We start from the raw sequence: 16,793 nt of genomic DNA on the forward strand, positions 1-16,793 counted from the left end.
AGTGAAAGAGGGGGGAGGAGACAGTGGTGATGAATGAGGTAAGCGTTCAGATGGGCTGATGTTTTTCCAGTCGCAGAAGCACCCCGGTGAACTCGGGGGGTCAGTGCGAGGCTGAGAGGTCAGCGGAACATCTGGAGCAGAGTAGCCACAAATCTCTGGGCAGGTCGCGACCTCCGCTATCGGACCACACAATAGGCGGCACCGCGATCGAGCAGCGGCCGGCGACGCAGAGCATTTCTTCACCGCGCTTATGAGTGGGCAGGTGAAAATTGAGCCATAATGACAACAACTGACTAATCTGCAAAAGAGCGGCGAACATTAGCGCTCCGCTCTGACGTCAGACTGACAGAGGAGATGAAATAAGACGCGGTCGTCTCTCAGGTCTTCGCCCAGCCAACGGAAATCAGGCCCCTGAGAGGTCGGACTTACCAAGATGGTGTCACCATGAGAGCGCACGGTGGCACCGAACCACTGGTGGGACTTGAAATCAACCTGATGGTCCGTGTCGTTCAGCAAGACCTTGCGATCCCCTGAGGGAAAAAGCACGGGAAAAACAACACTGATTAATAGTTGCAGGACAAAGCGCACATTCCTTCAGTTGGACTCGCGGTATCTTTATTCCTTCCTTTTCCCCGGCCCTTGGAAACATCTGGACAATTGGCAGCAGGCGGCTTCTGCGCCTCCAGTTACACTGTTTTTTATGCAAAGACATTTAGGGTGAAGCTTTATGGAAGGTGAGGGTGTGTGTGTGTGTGTGTGGGGGGGGGGGGGGGGGGGGGGTTGTAACTGCGATGAGCTGAGGAGAAATCAGTTCACTAAGTAGCCAGCAAGGAAGCCTATTAAAACCAATGAGTTGGTGTGTCTGCTACCATTTGCTGTTTTGGTGAAAATATTCTAATGGTGCCATATTTTCAAATCCCCATTTTTTTTACTTCAGTAATGCCGTTGAATATCCTTTTAAAAAAAAAAATGTAAAAATTCTATAAACTTCCAGAAGGCAGAAAATTTACCACTGTGTTTAGAGCCTCCCATAAACAGCCCAGTTTTATCTTGCTGTTAAAGCTGCTTTGTAAGATCTTCCACATTGTCGAAAGAGGGCCCAGAAGACAGCAGCCATGTCCGGGGGGGGGGGGGGGGGGCACTTGGCTGGAGATGTAGTAACAAGGTTCAGGGTTTGGGTGCCCTCTGTGACCTCACAAAGGGTTGGTCTCTGGAGAAGTGTGTTTTAGCTCACACTGAGAAGTGGGGCCAACAGAAGAAGCGAAGGATGGAATTTTCTCATTCACAGCTGTGGCTGATGACACAGATAACTTCAAGGCAACCTTTGCGCCATGTGGGCCCTTGCAGTGAATTGGAAGGATTAATCACAAGGAAAAAACTACACTTTTTCTAACAGGTCTGAACTACCCGCCTTCCTTGACCTCACTGACCCTCTGCCGTGTTTGGCCACCTGTCCACTCACGCTGATCTCCCACATCGACGCTTTGACAGCAGGTGACATGACAGATGGTTTGCGGCGTCAAGTTTAAAGCGCAGCTTTTCCTACGAGCAACGCTGCATCTACGCTGCCGTGGGAGATGAAATACACGCAGACTCGAGCAACTCGAGAAGTGACAACCAACAATTGTAAATGTTGACTCCAGCGCTAAACCCTCCTCCAGAGAGCTGCAGGCTTGATTCATATTTTATGCATCGTGCTTCGGATAACAGAGCGCAAGGCAGCGTCTCCTCACATCTGTAGACTGAGACTGCAGGAGACCTCGACTCTCTCCAACATGAAGAAAGCAGGCTGTGCCTTGGGCCTCTTGATCCATGTCTGTCCGCCCCAAGTCTTTGAATCCGGCCAACTCGGCAGCCTGGAGCTGCTCCGTGTCTTTGTGGAAACAGCGAAAGGGGGCCAGGGTCCAAGGAAAACATAGACACTCTGGCCCAGCTTCCTCTTAGCAAGCTCCCAGTCATCTCTGTTGAGGCACACACTTATGTCTCCCATTCTCTGTTATCATTTACAACATGAATTCCATCTTGCCATTCATTTTTCTTAACACGCAAAAGTCTTCACGTCTTTACATTCCTCTCTCTCATTTGCTCAAAAACATGCTGAGACATTAAGCAGAGGACATGCACTTCCTGCATTCTATCTTACAGCGAGTCGCCGCGCTCTGCTTCTGAGGTTATTTATCATAGAGACGTCAACCCCCTAATTGTAGTGGGAAAGTGGCTATAGAGACATCACCCAGCCCTGCCACCAATGGGTTAAGCGCTCAGAAGCATGCGAAGAGACTCTCTTTAACCATAAAAGGCTTAATCACTACCAGCACTTTGAATGGCTTCCTATTAGCTTGATGTTCTAACTAATCTGCTTTAGCAGCTCTGTTCAGAGGCCGCCTCACTTTTCTCTTCCCACAACAGTACGCTGTTGAAGGAGGTCTGACACAGGGAGCAGAAGTGGAGAAGCCGCTCAGTGAGTCATACAACACAAGTGTTATTTACAATCCAACCATGTGAATAAAACAAGGAACACTTGATTGCATCAAGCACGACACGGCTATCCAGTGGTAAAAACAGGTCGGAGATGCAACTGGACATTGAGCTATTGTGAAATCACTTGAGCCAAAACCAGAGGAGATTCAGAGTGGCGTATGAAGTCAGCCATACGGGCAACAGCACGGTGTCGGTGACCTCAGCCTCAGTGAGAAGCCAGTTTAGAGCAGCAGGGTGCTGATGCGACACAGTTCCCAACCGAGCCTCTCCTGGGACCAGCATGGGGGTCTAGAGTGCATCCATGGAGTCACTAACATGCTTGAATCTTTGAACCACGTGTGAGAGGAGCGCCATTAGTGGGGTTTCAGCCTGTCGCTTTAAGTGTGTGTGTGTGTGTGTGTGTGTGTGCGTGTGTGCTTGAAGACAAATGGCCAAATTCACTCATCACATCAGGCGGCCCAGGGGAGTACCGACACCGGGGGGGACGGAGGGGGACAGAGCGGACGGACACGGCTCTGGTTTCTGCCTCTTTCCTCCTTCCCCTTCCTCCCATGCTGCACCATTCCCTCTCACACCCTCCCTCCCCGCTGCCGTCTCCCCACCTCTCAGGATCCACAGGAAGGCTCTTATCTCAATGGAAGAGGAAGTGGACCTGAGGGGGGGTGCTACTGTCCACTTTGACCCAATTAGTTAGGCTAATTAAGAGGGTCTGTGGCCTGTGGGGTCAAAGCTCAATCCCACCAAGAGACAGGAAGACAAAAGAGATCCTTTTGTTACAGAGATTCGCTGCACAATATTGCAAAATAAAATCAGTGAACGTCGCCATAAGAATGAGACGCAGAGAAGAAAGTTTCAGTCAATGCAACCGCAGCAGCAAACGCATTCACGCAACAGCTGTTTGGCACACACTTACATGCAGATGTGCCAAGTATTGATGCCAAGTATTTACATTCATCTCCCTTAATCCAGATGCATGAAAGCTGGCTGCAGCACACAAGTCAGTTTCTTGAAAACCACGGTGAAGGATGTTTCCCCACAACATCAGGGACCTTCGCTGCGAGGCTTCAGCATCACTGAGAGCGAGAGGGTTAATGTGAGGAGGTCAAAACAATAACGGCGCAAAAAAGGGAAGCAAGTGGTGGGGTTCAACTAAAAGATTGGAAAATATTTTTAACTTTGGAATTTCCCAGAAATTCTGTAATACCTGGCTTTGATTTCCCTGGAAGACATAGAAGCTGCTCAACAGCGACTGTCCTGAGTGCCTCTGCACGGTGCCAAACAGGCAAAGTGGGACTCAGCAAACTGAAACATGAATCCACTCTTACAATACTCTCAAGGACTTCCACAAACACTTTACTCAATTGTGACTGACCCAGAGCCCTTTTGTTAAGACCGTCTCCGATTGTCATACCAAAGGAGACTCCTTTGTTTGATCTGATGACAGCTTATCTCCCAATAGCTGCTGGGGCAAACTCAACACATATACAAGTTGGAGGAAGTGTGTTTGTATGTGGGAGGGGGTGTCCTTGGAAATCCTATTCAGCAGCCCATTATCCTTCTGATTCCCAAACAGGGGACAGAAACAAGGAAAAAGAATGCGACCCATGTCCAGGAACCAACATCCTCCAAAAGTTCACCAAAGTGGAACACTGACACTTGATCCAGACTGAGTGCTGGCAACAGGATGATCTGCCACGAGTGGCTGAAATGTGATCACCTTCTCTTCTTATCTCTCAACCTCAACAAGGAAGGCAGGTAGTCTCAAATTTTATTCATCACAATCGGAAAAGTGCTGCATATATGACGGAATTGCACACTTGGCAATGATTGTTCTGATGCATTGATTTTTCTGCTTGTGCTCCTCAGGACCAGGACTAGCGCACCGACAATTTCCTCCCATTTGCAGAGCGTGTAAACAAAATCATTGTAGACAAAAGCCCCATCGAATTTTCCTGATATTGTCTGGAGTTTTTGTGAGAAGGAAGCATTAGAGTCAGAGCAGCAGTTTGTAAAAGTCCTGGCGCCCACAGTCTCAGACCAGTGGGCTAAAAATAAAACCAGTTTGGCTTTTTTCACCATCAAACTCACCTTCGGTATCAAACTCGATGGTGTGACAGTCCGACTGAGTGCGGCTCCATGGGCAGAAGAAGACGGATCCTCCCTCTGTGATGTTAGCCTGCGTCGTGTTGGCCTTGGGAGCTCCGATCACCACACTCGCACTACGAACATGAAGCAGAGAGAGAAAGCATGCTGTAAATCCACTGGCTTACACTTCCCAAACCACAGGATCCTTGTAAACCTGAGACTCTTTGCAGAGTCGTTGCTAAAAGTTTGCAGGTTTGTCTGGCCTCAATTAAAAATTGAATTCCAGACCTCCCACTCGACATCTTTCTACTCCACTCCAGCTTCTCGTCTGACTCACGAGGAAACATTTTAACACGTCGCAGCCCTGCTTTACATAATTCCGCGAGCGCTGCCGCTGGGACATGTGTACACGAGATGCTCACGTCCATATTGAGTGTGGATGTGCTGTCGAGACACACAGGAAGGAGCCCTCACACAGTCACACATGTATTCCTGTGGGGCAGATTCAGTACAAAAACAAGAACGCAGACAGGCTAAGTGGAGTCGCACTCCACTCTTGTTTCTTCAGCTGTGACGCCGAACCTCTGCGTCCTCGCAGCCCCGCCACACAACTGCAGGAAGGCACTCCATCACCGAAGCTGGCACTGTAAAATCAGCGGAGCTGCAGGTGACCAAGGGGCCTTTAAAATAACAGAGGACGGTGTGAGTAGAGATGAGTCATTAAAGAAGGAAACAAGGAATTGGCCGTGGCAAAGCTGGAAAAATATCCCCCAGCAGATAATGTGACCTAAGTGAATGATTTTGCCATTACCTCATCACAGACCCACACTCGGCAGGCATCACAGGCACCAAAGTGGGTAAAGTGGGACCACTGAGACCAGACGGTGTCCAGGGAACTCCAAAACAGGAAGAGCACACCCTTTCCTGGCCGGCATCTTCCAATAACGTTTACACTTTGGCTAAAGTTAGCATCTTCACCCCATTGGGTAACTGCTATATTGGGTTGTAGTGAAATCTAGTGAGTCAAAAAAGCAGCCAAAGCATTTTATAGCCAGGGGCTTTGTGGTTTAAAATAACTAATCACACTAATCCTGATCCCACACAACAAAATGAAGGACGTTACAGACGATCCACAAATAAAAGACATACAAGAAGGAGACCACAATGTAGTTTTGGTCAAAACAAAGATTTTGAAATATTTTCATGTCTAACAGAAACGAGAGTTTGACCAGAAACAGGAGTTTGGTATTTCACTCTTTCTTGCTGAAATGCCAATTCTAAATGTGGGTCAGAAGCCGACGGTTTGCGTTCAGAGAGAGAAAAAGAAACAAACCATCCAACTTGGCCAGCGGAGGTGCAGATTCTCAGGCAACCGGAAATATCTGAGCGAAGCAGCCGAGATCCACCTGCACAGTCATCTAAATCACAGAGGCTGCTTGTACGGGGATTCTTAATACAGGACGGCGAAGGGTTTCCCTCTCACCGTGTGCAAATAGTAAATATTTAACAACAGTGATGAAGCAAATATTTTGTGGCAGTTCAGTTGTAAACAAACTTTTTGTTGTTTTTACGAAATTAACATCAGAGGTGGTGGGACTTTGAAATGAGTTGCAACTGGCTGCAATAAATTTAAGTTTGTGAGGCGGGAAAGTGATGATTTACCTCGACCAGGCAGCCAATTTGCTCGGATTACAAGTTGGAATTCTTGCTGAGCCATCTTTTAAAACTCCCCTGCAATTTGTTTTTGCCATGTTAAGAAATGAACAAACTAGAATGCCAACGTCCTTTGATTAGAGAGTGTAAGAGAGTACTAGGAGATTACAGAAAGCAAGAAACGGTTGCAAACTTGTTAGAACAATTGCAGCGCGACGACAATGTCTATTGCAGTTATGTGAAAAATTCCATTCATAACTTCAGGTTAGTATTCCTTCGCCTGAAGTGCACCCCTGCAACGGTGAAAACATTATTTTATTTGGTGTTTGCTGATGTTCATTGAAAAAAAAAAAACTTTTTTTGACAGTTTAAGAAGACTGATGCAAAAAAGCGCCACTAGGGGGATGTTACGCAAAACACACACACATTTTTGTGTCGTCTGAGCTCGTGCTGTTGAACTGGACAGAATCCTGGCTGGCAGCAGCAGTTGTGCAAATGGGGAAAAAACACAGGAAATAACAAAACAAGGAGATCCTGCTTTAATCAGCCAGTTGGCAGTTCATGCAACGAGTTGCAACTACTTTACAAAGCAGATGTGAAGGCACGCAGTCAGACAAACAGGGCTTGATGCTTATCTGAAAGTGCTTTAAAGAGGAAGAATTAGCATTTAGTAGGTCATTATCTGGGAAGGATCAGTCTGTACTTAACGGGTGTTTTTTCCTACCCTACACTTTATCTGCGAGCTGTGAGACATGGCTCAGATGTCATTAACGTGTGAGGGGCTGCATTTCAAATTCTTATTTTCAGTAGCCTGGGGTGCGAAAACCAATCCTTACAACTGGCATGCAAATAAAGTTTGACAAGTGGATGGTGAGCAGATTTTGACTCATTGGGATCCAAGCAGCAGTGGCTGGAGTCAACCCCAACAGAGGGGGACTAACGGTTGGGTTGACATTATATTATTGAATCAAAAGAAAAATATTTGCTCTAATCAAGCTTTCACATTTCTGCAACTCTTCCCTTACTGCCTGATGGGAAGGGGCAAGATTGATTTTTGATTTTCAGGTAGTTTGCCACACTTCCAGATACCAAACCAGGGATCTGGCTCAAATGATTCCATACAGTAATGGCATTTTCATCTTGATTATGGCATAGTGCATGAATAACACCCTAGATCATTCACTTGTATACAAAAGAGATGCAGTACAATGTGAATTTTCTGATTCGAGGTGAACATGTTAGATTCCAGTTCTCCTCTGGGAGAGGAAACCACATAAAAATCACTCATTCTCAGCCGTCCAAAGTTTAAAGCCATTTATAATCCAAATGCCAAATGACAGGTCTTGAGTGATCTTCCTTGTCATGAGTTTGCTGTTAGCAAAGAGCTAACAAGGCCTAGATGGCAATAAAGCCTTAATTAAGCCAATGAATTTAACTCCTTTAACTCTAAAGTAATCAGGAGACGCCTTATAAAGACTTTGCCTCATACCGTTCGAAACGTCACAACCACTTTTGAGTCTGGGGTTAGAATTCATGGCCACTGCCGAGCGCTAGAACTTGCTGATGTGTCAATAGCGCACAGAGCCAATTATTGAGGCTCCAGAAAGAGATTGTTTCAGAGGAAATTCTTGTCCTTCTCCCCCACAACCTCTCAAGTCCAAACACTTTTTCTCTCCTTCACCACATTTAATTGTCTTCCATCCAGCTGCAGAGCTGATGTCACTTGCATACTATTACAACCAGTTAAAGCTAGCAAGAGAAATTGCATTAGTTAAGCCTGTGTTGGCTGAGGTCACCATCTGCAGTCATAAACACAAGTCTGTGAGCAATGTTGCGCAGATGCAGAGAAAAGGAGGAGGTTGGTGGCCCTCAGCCTGCGGGGACTCCGGAGTGGGAGGGGGGTACAGTGACACATGGTGTTTACACTGAGCTCTCAACATCAGCTTAAGCACTAAAGTGGTTCCATATCAGTAAACCATCAAGCACGGCACTTGACCTTTGCTGCTCAGTGGAGAAATGGACTGCAGTCAAATACAACAAGTCTCCCCTTCCGATACCCCACACCCCCCACCACCACCACCACCCGCCAGGGTCAAACCATAGTGGTCATAAATTGATGCCTTGGTGTGTGTGTCAGAATGTGGCGCACATTCCGAAATTTATTTGTATGACGTGACGCGGTGCGTTATTGCCTTTTGTAATGAAGCAGGCAGGGGCACTTAGCAGTCCAATGACAATAAGGCACGGTGTGATCACTCATTCTCAGCCACACAAAGCCACGCAAAAGGTTCTGATAGCAGTGCAGACAGAAACTGTTTTGAGGTCTTAGACCTTCCACACGGACGATCCTCAATCCACACATGTTCTCGCTGCTGCTGCTGCTGCTGTTGCTGCTGCTGCTGCTGCTGCTGCTGCTGCTGCTGCCCAGTCGTCTGGCCATGATGAGGATAGCAGTGCACGCTCTCCTCCACGCTGAACGCCACGTTTGTTGTTAACTCCCCAGTACAGGATCATTTTTTGTCGCTCGACATGAAGCAAGCCCAGCCGGCCTTTTATAACAGTCCAACGATGACTCAGCATCATATGAAGGACGTGAAAAACGGCCACTGAAACGTAATCTGACATGCCAGATAAAACATTTCCCAATGCTGTTGGATAGATTTCACGTATTTCCATCTGGAGTCCATAAAAGCATTATTTCAAAAACAACGCTGAAAGTGACTGGACAAATCCTCGTTCTCGCAGAAGATTTCAACCACATTTGGAGTTCTCTCTGCGTCAGGGCCAGGTAGCAACCATTTGAAGCTTCTCACTGGTGAGAACTTTGGGGGTGGAACAAACAAAACGTCTTTTTCAACAAGCTCAGCGTTGGGTTCCATTCGATGTGCGGCTTGCAACTCAGAAATGAGATCCAATATTGATAAAACTGGATTGATTAAAAAAAATAATATTTTTTTTTCAGATGCACATGAAGATTGTTAACTTAAACATGGAGTATTTAGTGCAAAGGAGAGTTTTTTTTGTGACATACGCCCAAGCTGGTACTAAACCCTGTTATATGTTACCACAAAAAGCGGACTTACATATTCACATTTTTTCCAAGCAAAGCTGTTACGACACACCCCCAAACACACCTCTAGCCCCAGTCTCTCCTTCCCCCCATCGTGATCCAAATGCTCTAAACTCCAGCAAGGCACTTAACTGCTGCTGGTTCACACCTCCCCACAATGGCCACAACATCAGGGGGTGCAGTCCTCTCACCTACGGAGAGGGAGACTGTTGTATTAAACATGGTGACGGCTGTGGAGGGGGTGAGGCAGCTGTTGAAACACTTTGGCTGAGCACCCCCGACCCCACCCACACATGCATACATGCAAAGGCACACACGGGCGCACGCGCGCGCGCGCGCGCACACACACACACACACACACACACACACACACACACACACACACACACACACACACACACACACACACACACACACACACACACCCAGACGCAGTCATTACCAAAGCTTTACGTCTCATTTCCATCTCAAGCTCATTAAAAAATCCAGCCGGTGGAGTTTCATCATCAACCAGCAGGCGATGGGCTCATTTGCTTATTTACAAAAAGACTTGATGGCTTTCGTCGAGTTACCAAAGATGTGAATCATTCAGTGAGCAGAGGTTAAAGCAAACCAGACCTCCTGGCAGTCAGAGATTACATCTAGCTCGTGAGTCAGGGCGACCCTGGCCAATGGCCGACTCCATTCCGACGGAGACGTGACGTCCTCAGGGCATTCCAAATGCGAGCAGACATGACAGCAGGGTCCACGGGCTCTTTAAACACATCGTCACCATCCACACTGGCCCTTTTTGAAACACACACAGGCTCGTTATTTAAAGCCTGCTTCTACCAACAGAGCAGTAAAAGTTAGACGGGCACGTTATGCCCCGAGACAGGCGAGCTGTATCCCAAGTGACCTGCGCAGCAACACGCACTAATGTTCCCCGAAGAAGAAGAAGACCTGAAAACAGAAAATTAAACACAGCCTTTCAGCCGCTCAATAAATTTGACAAATAACCAAGTAAAGTGAGCTAAAGTGCAAACTGCTCACATTGGAGAGCAGTAAACAATTTCTGGCATCAGACAAAGGAGCTCATTATCCGCCCGCAACAGGCAGAGAACCTGGATCAAGAGGCGCTCGGCAGCACAAATACACAAAAGCCGTACGCCCGCACCTCGGAAAAGACACACGGCGATTTGATTAAGACGCAGGTCCACAGAAAGAGGACAAAAATGAAAACAATAACAGAAATAAGACTGATCATACATGGAGAGGCACCCTGGTGTAGACAGAGAAAACACGACCACTTTAGTGGCCAGAGAGGAGCCCAGTCCAACGTCAATATTAGCACAACTCTAACCGTGTTCGAGAGGGTAAACTGCAGGAGAGTGACCTACATGGACCGGCTGACCTCACGTGCACGCTCATCATGGTCAAATCATCCCGGAGCTCAGGCACATCACCGACACGTCACTTTGAACACATGTGCCGACTGGAACCTATTACTCCATTAGGGCAGTTTCCATCATTATACAAAGATTTTTAATGGCTCCACAATCCCACTCAGGACTCCAGGAGGGTGTTTACAATTTATGTTTCTACAGAGAAGCCCCACATTTTTCCTTTGGGCAGGCACTGAAAGTTGTCTCATCCTCTCACGCAGTACAGGAAAAAAAAAGTCTGTTATTATTTACAGCCCCTGACCCTTGACTGGTTTTATCTCAGAATGATCCACTCCCTTATCTCTGCCAGGCACCAGAGAAAGTCAAAAAAAATAAAAGATTCACTTTCTGTTGCTGGTTATGAAGTGTTTAAGGAAGAGTCTTTAGAAGTCTGTCCCGACGAGGGCACAGAGTTAATCAATCATGTCATAAACTATAACGCCGGGACACACAACAGGGACCGTATATCCTCTTGTCCTTCCTGTGTGAATCTGGCACACACAGTTCCCAGACGCCATCCTCGGGCGTTCTTCCACGGTGGGCCGTCTGGCTGTGTCCAAACTTAATTTTATTACACGAGGCCGAAAGGGCATGGCCAAACTCACATGTATAAACTCATTGTCAAGGATGGTCGTCAAAGTGGGAGAAAGTGGATCTTTGTTGGCCTGACAGCGCCACTTAAGTGTGAGAGAACTCTGCTCCGCTGTAGGGGTCTGCCATCATTCTTATTTTGCCCATGTAAAGTTCAACCAGAAATAAACACGACGAGAGGGGGGAAAAAATGTTATATATGAGGTTGGAGCCCGGCTAACGGCAGCTCATCCGGACGAGAAGAGAGCTCCTCGGCTGACCTCGGGCCGGGAATCCAGCTACTCCCCCAAGTTTCATGTCTCCAGAGCAAGGGCAATGATGATGTGACAGAAAAAACACGAGATAACAGGAACTCCCTGCAAAGCCCAACTGATATGGACGTTGCCTTCTAAGAAACTGTGAATGGAAATAGCTGAGAACGAAAGCAGTGACTTAAGGCCATAACAAGTCTGCTCTCTTACACTTTGCTACGCTTGACAGCTTGATTTCTTAATACTTATCCTGCACAGGAAAATTACAGGGCGGCACAATGCAAGAAAGCGAGGTTCAAACATTATTCCTGCTGCGCAAATCATTGTCCCATCTGTTCCCCCCCTCTGTCGCAACTGGAGAAAAGTTCAGATTAAGTCATCAGCGTGATGACGTCTTCTCAGCTTCACACTTAATGAGACTGGGAGAAACGATGGGGGGAAAGCAGGGTGGAAGGTCTACAGGATGGATAAATTATGAAGCCCTGCGGAATGACATCAGCACAGGAAGGAGTGAGGAGGGGGACGGGTGGAAAGAGGAGTCCATACATCCAGACTTCACGTCCTAAATCATACAGCTCTCCTCTGAAGACCAAGACCAATAGTAGCAGACTGGAAGAGACACCAGTGGAAGAGAGAGGAGGGGGTCGGATCTCTTTCTGTCTGGGTGTCTGCTGCCGAAAGGAAGTGGGGAGGAGTAAGAGGGGAAACCAAAGCTGCTTCTGGCAGCCCACTCGGCACAAAGCCCTTTCTTAAAGCCCAGCAGGCTGGCTGGTCCAACGGTGGGTCGAGACACCGGCAGAGACAGACTCCGTCGGGGAGTCTGATTATGTCTGAGGGGGAAAACATTGACCGTGGCCGCATAGAGCTTTGGCTAGTGATTATTGCAATAACAGGATTGGGTTGAGGCTGGCATGAAAAGAAATGAATGATAAATGCAGCTAAATTAAGACGGTGATTGGCATCTTTAATTGATAGAAAGCCCCCGAAGCCTCTTTGCTCCATCCTAACATCCTCACACTAAAATGGGGGAACCACTTTATCGCAGCCATGTGGGTCTAAATAAGGTTGATAACTTTATAACTGCTGGTGATGGAGAACTCTTGCCTCGCCAATCCGATCAAGCTGGGTGTCACACCTCCAGCGAGCCAGGACTCATCCCAACATTGTGGATCAAGAAGATGTGATTGGCACTTAAGCCTTTTTCCTGACGTTCAGAACAAGGTCAGCGTTAAATGTAATTTTGTAAAGCCATGACTGGATTTTTTTTTTTAGTTGGATTCATCCCCTTCAGTTGACCCAAGTGGTCTCCTTTTAAAATGAGATGTACTTTATCTATTAAAAGATGCCCTCAGTGGGGGGAAGTCGGTTACTGTGAAACAATGCATCGGTTGAGGGCGTGTGCCTGTGCGTAAAGCATGTGTCCAGGGATCACACACTCTTCATGTCAGTGCTAAAACAACATCCTTACAAAAGGAAGCCTAAAACTCCATTGCAATACGGTGCTTTGACTCTAAGTCATTTGGAACAAAGTTTAAAAAAAAAAAAACAAAAAAAAAAACAACTCTGACTGGGGGAAAAGCTAACAAAACTAGGTGCTTACATCTGAGCACAGTGATGCGCATCAATTTGAGAAAATGCCAAGGAAAATTCGAGCTCACGAACTTTCTCTCCACAACGCGATGTTGTATTTGTGGCTGCGGCGCAGCTGTTCGGGGGGGAAAGCGTTCCGCGCGTCAGAGGGGCTCACCTGGAGGAATCCGCCAAGTAAAAGTCAACCGCGTATCCGAAATAGCTCCCGTTGGGTCCGCTGTACACGGCCGGGTTGTCCACGTCCAAGTTGAATGCTTCGCACAGCGGCGGAGAAAAAGTGCGCAGGAGCAGCGCGACACAAAGCAGCGAGCGGCAGAGGAGGGTGGCCGTGCGCGGCGCCTTTACGCGCACTCGCCCCGGACCCATTGTTTCGATGTGGACTCGGTCCGAGCACAACTTGTTAATTGACGGTACTGGCCCCGCGTCGAGTCGCTCTCGAGTTCGCAGACGACTTGAAGGCGGTGGTGGCGGCGGCTGGTGGTTCTAACAGTGCATCCCAGTGCGTCGATGTGGAACCCGGTCAGCTCAGCGTCTCGATACTGCTCCGTCAGCTCCTCTCCGCGTCCTCAGCGCTCTGTCCGCCCCGCTCTCTGCAGCCAGCCAGTCAGGCCCACGCCTTCCCCGCTCACCTCCTCGTCATACATGGAGCAAGGGAGTTCCCACACTCGTGACAAAGTTTGGAGGAGGAGGTGAAGCAGGAGGAGGAGGAGCCTGTGATTCCTCTAAAGAAATACAGAAAATAAATAATTCAATAAATAAATAAATAAATTAGGAGGGCTCCTCTGCTCCACTAAGCTCTGAGTATTTATCGAGCAAAGACTTAATGATTAGCAACTGAGAGAAAAAAAAAGATCAACAAATGCATTGTTCCATCAATAGAATGGAAGTGCATATTGGAACCTGTGCTTTCTTACTTTTACTTTAGTAAAGGAGTTGAATTAGTACTTTTACTTTGACCAGAGGTTTTTTTTTTTACACAAGCATTCTAACTTTTACTTATGTACAATATGTGAATATTTTTGCCTCCTCTGGCCAGGCTGTCCCTCAACTTATCTTAACTAAACTTATCTGTTTTTAAAATCAATCTCATAATGAGTTTCTGATGTTTTGCCACAGATTAATTTATAGTAAACCCAGAATTAGAGGCCGACGTCCCTGGGTGTCATATAAATTTTCCCAGGGTACTACTTTTAAGATAACGCTAACACTAATTTGCACAACACCAAGCTAATTATACCTTGTTAGCACAACTTTGCCACTCAATGTGTGATCCATATGCTTTTTGCACTCGATTACAGCTTCAGCCCTAAAAGGGCCTTGCGTCCTCCTCGGAAGGCTCTCCACAAGGTGTGGGAAGATTTGCCACTGAGTCACATGAGACGGAGGAAAGTGGTCAGGGTTTTAATAAAAAAAAACAGAAGAAGAAGAAGTTACTACTCACTTCATCAAGACCTTTAATAAAACTATGCCGGCTGGCTGGAATTAGTGAGTGTTGGTTTAGCTGATTCGCCTGAAGCCGCGGGGATTGAGCGCGGGGGCCAAATTTGGCAGCGCGGCAGTAGCAACATGAACTCAGAGCGCCACTCGTATTTATAACCTGGTCTGAAGCGTCGCAGCGCACGGTGGGAAGTCTGACTCTGGGGAGATGGGAGTAATCCAGAGTGTTTGAGGGGGTCGGCGAGTGGGGGGGGGGGGGGGGGGGGGGTTTACTTCACAGCTGTTGGGGCCACTTGATGGTTCAAAGCCCTAATCCTGACCGGGTCTCGTTCTCTTGCTCTGTTTTTAGGAGATGGGATGGGACGGGATTGCAGATGAAGGGGGACCGGAGAGGAGCAAGGAGGCCGACAGAAAGACAGATCATGTGGAGCCATTCAAACTGTTTACAGTTCAAACTTTTCCCTCATAAATCGTCTAATTGAGCGTGTGCATCTGTCACAGGTGACTGGGTCAAGTCTCGCTGGGGGTAATTGGGGTTTTCGAATATTTATACACAGAGTCAGCCAAAATAATGTATACACACATCAGGAAAAGAAAAAACTTAGCTAAATATTTCAATACCAAATCTTATCAGACGTCACCAGATTAATGCTAGTTATCTTTGGCCTCTGCAATTACAAGAGGCGCTCAAAGAGGCAGTGGCCATTGGCTCATTTTGATGTGTACAGCCAACCACTGTACTTTAAAACTTCAAGAGATTCCATATCTATGGAATTACTTATACAAATTAGAGTTTTTCTTTTCCTGATATGTATATGTATTATTTTGGCTGACTCTGTACTTATTCATAGAACAGAGTTTCTTGCAGATTATCCATCAGAACCAGTTCCATGAGCTTGCAGAATAGGTTTGTGTTAAAAGATGATCCTGCTGTCAATTCTTGGGTGTCTTCTTCTCCAGATGTCATTGGCTGAATGACAGCAGTGACGTTCTCGCCGTAGCTTAAGTGGCTTCTGTTTGGTTGCCGCCCCCCCGTCTCTCACCAACCAACCTACAAGTGAGTTCCGTTCAGTGCATTTTCAGAGGCGGAGGTGAAGCCAGCTCTCACTCTGGTGATGCTTATTTGGGGCTGGCTGACTGCACAGTATTTTCCATCACGCTCATACGGCGATTTCCGTTTAAAAACTGAGAGGCGGAGGGGGAGGGGGGAGGAGGGAGGCGGGGGTCAGGGAGGACTATTCCAATGCTTCTGCATTGACATCATCATTTGGCCTCTATGGCAACAGTGCTAAAGTGCAGCACAACACTTAAAGAACGTTTCACAGAAGCCCGCACAGCTGGCCCGCTTCTTTAAATATAGACCTGACACATTGGCACCCCTGCAAGGCCTGACAGATATATGTTCCGGTGCGTGGACACACGTACGCCAGCTCTGCTCATTTTCAGTGGCAGGAGGCATGTTTTCCATTACAGTGGTGCATTATTAGTAGTAGCACCAGAGTAAAAGTATGATTATTGCCACAGAGGTATAAGGCATGGATGTGCCAGCTCAGTGAGGTTATCTTCTCACTGAGGAAGATTCCCAGAGGGAACGAAATGGACCAACATTTTTGAGTCAGCTACCTCGATCCAGTTCAACAAAAAGATCTGTTAGCTTGCTGCAGTTCTTTTCACTTTTGTCGCTTTTTGGAATGACTGCATTTTCGCGATTATCAAATGTGAAAAACATACCGTCTGTAATTTCAATAGATCTATGTTTCCTTCAGTTAATTAATTTTAAAAGCACTAAGTATTATTATTATCATTAGTGGTAGTAGTAGTCGTAGTAGGCAAACGATACCTGTAGGGAAAAATTTGTTTGAAGACAAACTCTGAGAAACAAAGTTTGGGAATTCCCCAGAAAAAGTGCAACTTGTACGTCTTTGATGACAGTCCAGGTTAAAGGCACTTCTGACTTTAACCTGGACCTTCATTTGTAAGTAACACATAATTACTATTGTCAAACAAGAAACAAGGAAAGTAGCACTGTCTGAAATTATGGTTTGGACTGAGATTGGCCCAGAAAAGTGCACAGTGACATGCACGGTAGCTGCAGACAGGTTGTTTTTGTCTACCTTCCTTGCAAGTATCCTGTGCACATGGGCTTTATGAAACTCACACTTACACTCACTTGCTGATTCCGTCACAGTATAAACACATTTTACCACTTGT

At 46.9% G+C, this 16,793-nt stretch overlaps 1 protein-coding gene across 1 annotated transcript in view; it reads right to left on the reverse strand.

Annotated features, from left to right (window-relative positions):
* Nucleotides 1-13,781, reverse strand: part of itga5 (integrin, alpha 5 (fibronectin receptor, alpha polypeptide)) — a 34,812-nt gene extending 21,031 nt beyond the window's left edge. Inside the window, exons 1-3 of the mRNA XM_076042222.1 lie at nucleotides 13,303-13,781; nucleotides 4,570-4,700; nucleotides 430-530 (exon numbers count right to left, since the gene is read on the reverse strand). Of these exons, the coding sequence (XP_075898337.1) occupies nucleotides 430-530; nucleotides 4,570-4,700; nucleotides 13,303-13,511 (441 nt within the window). The 5' untranslated portion in view covers nucleotides 13,512-13,781. The remainder of the gene's footprint in view (nucleotides 1-429; nucleotides 531-4,569; nucleotides 4,701-13,302) is intronic.
* Between the last annotated feature and the right edge of the window lie 3,012 nt (nucleotides 13,782-16,793).

The sequence above is a fragment of the Nelusetta ayraudi genome, unplaced genomic scaffold (genome assembly GCF_046127955.1).
Source record: "Nelusetta ayraudi isolate G7.1 ecotype Tasmania unplaced genomic scaffold, CSIRO-AGI_Nayr_v1 ptg000070l, whole genome shotgun sequence".
NCBI lineage: Eukaryota > Metazoa > Chordata > Actinopteri > Tetraodontiformes > Monacanthidae > Nelusetta > Nelusetta ayraudi.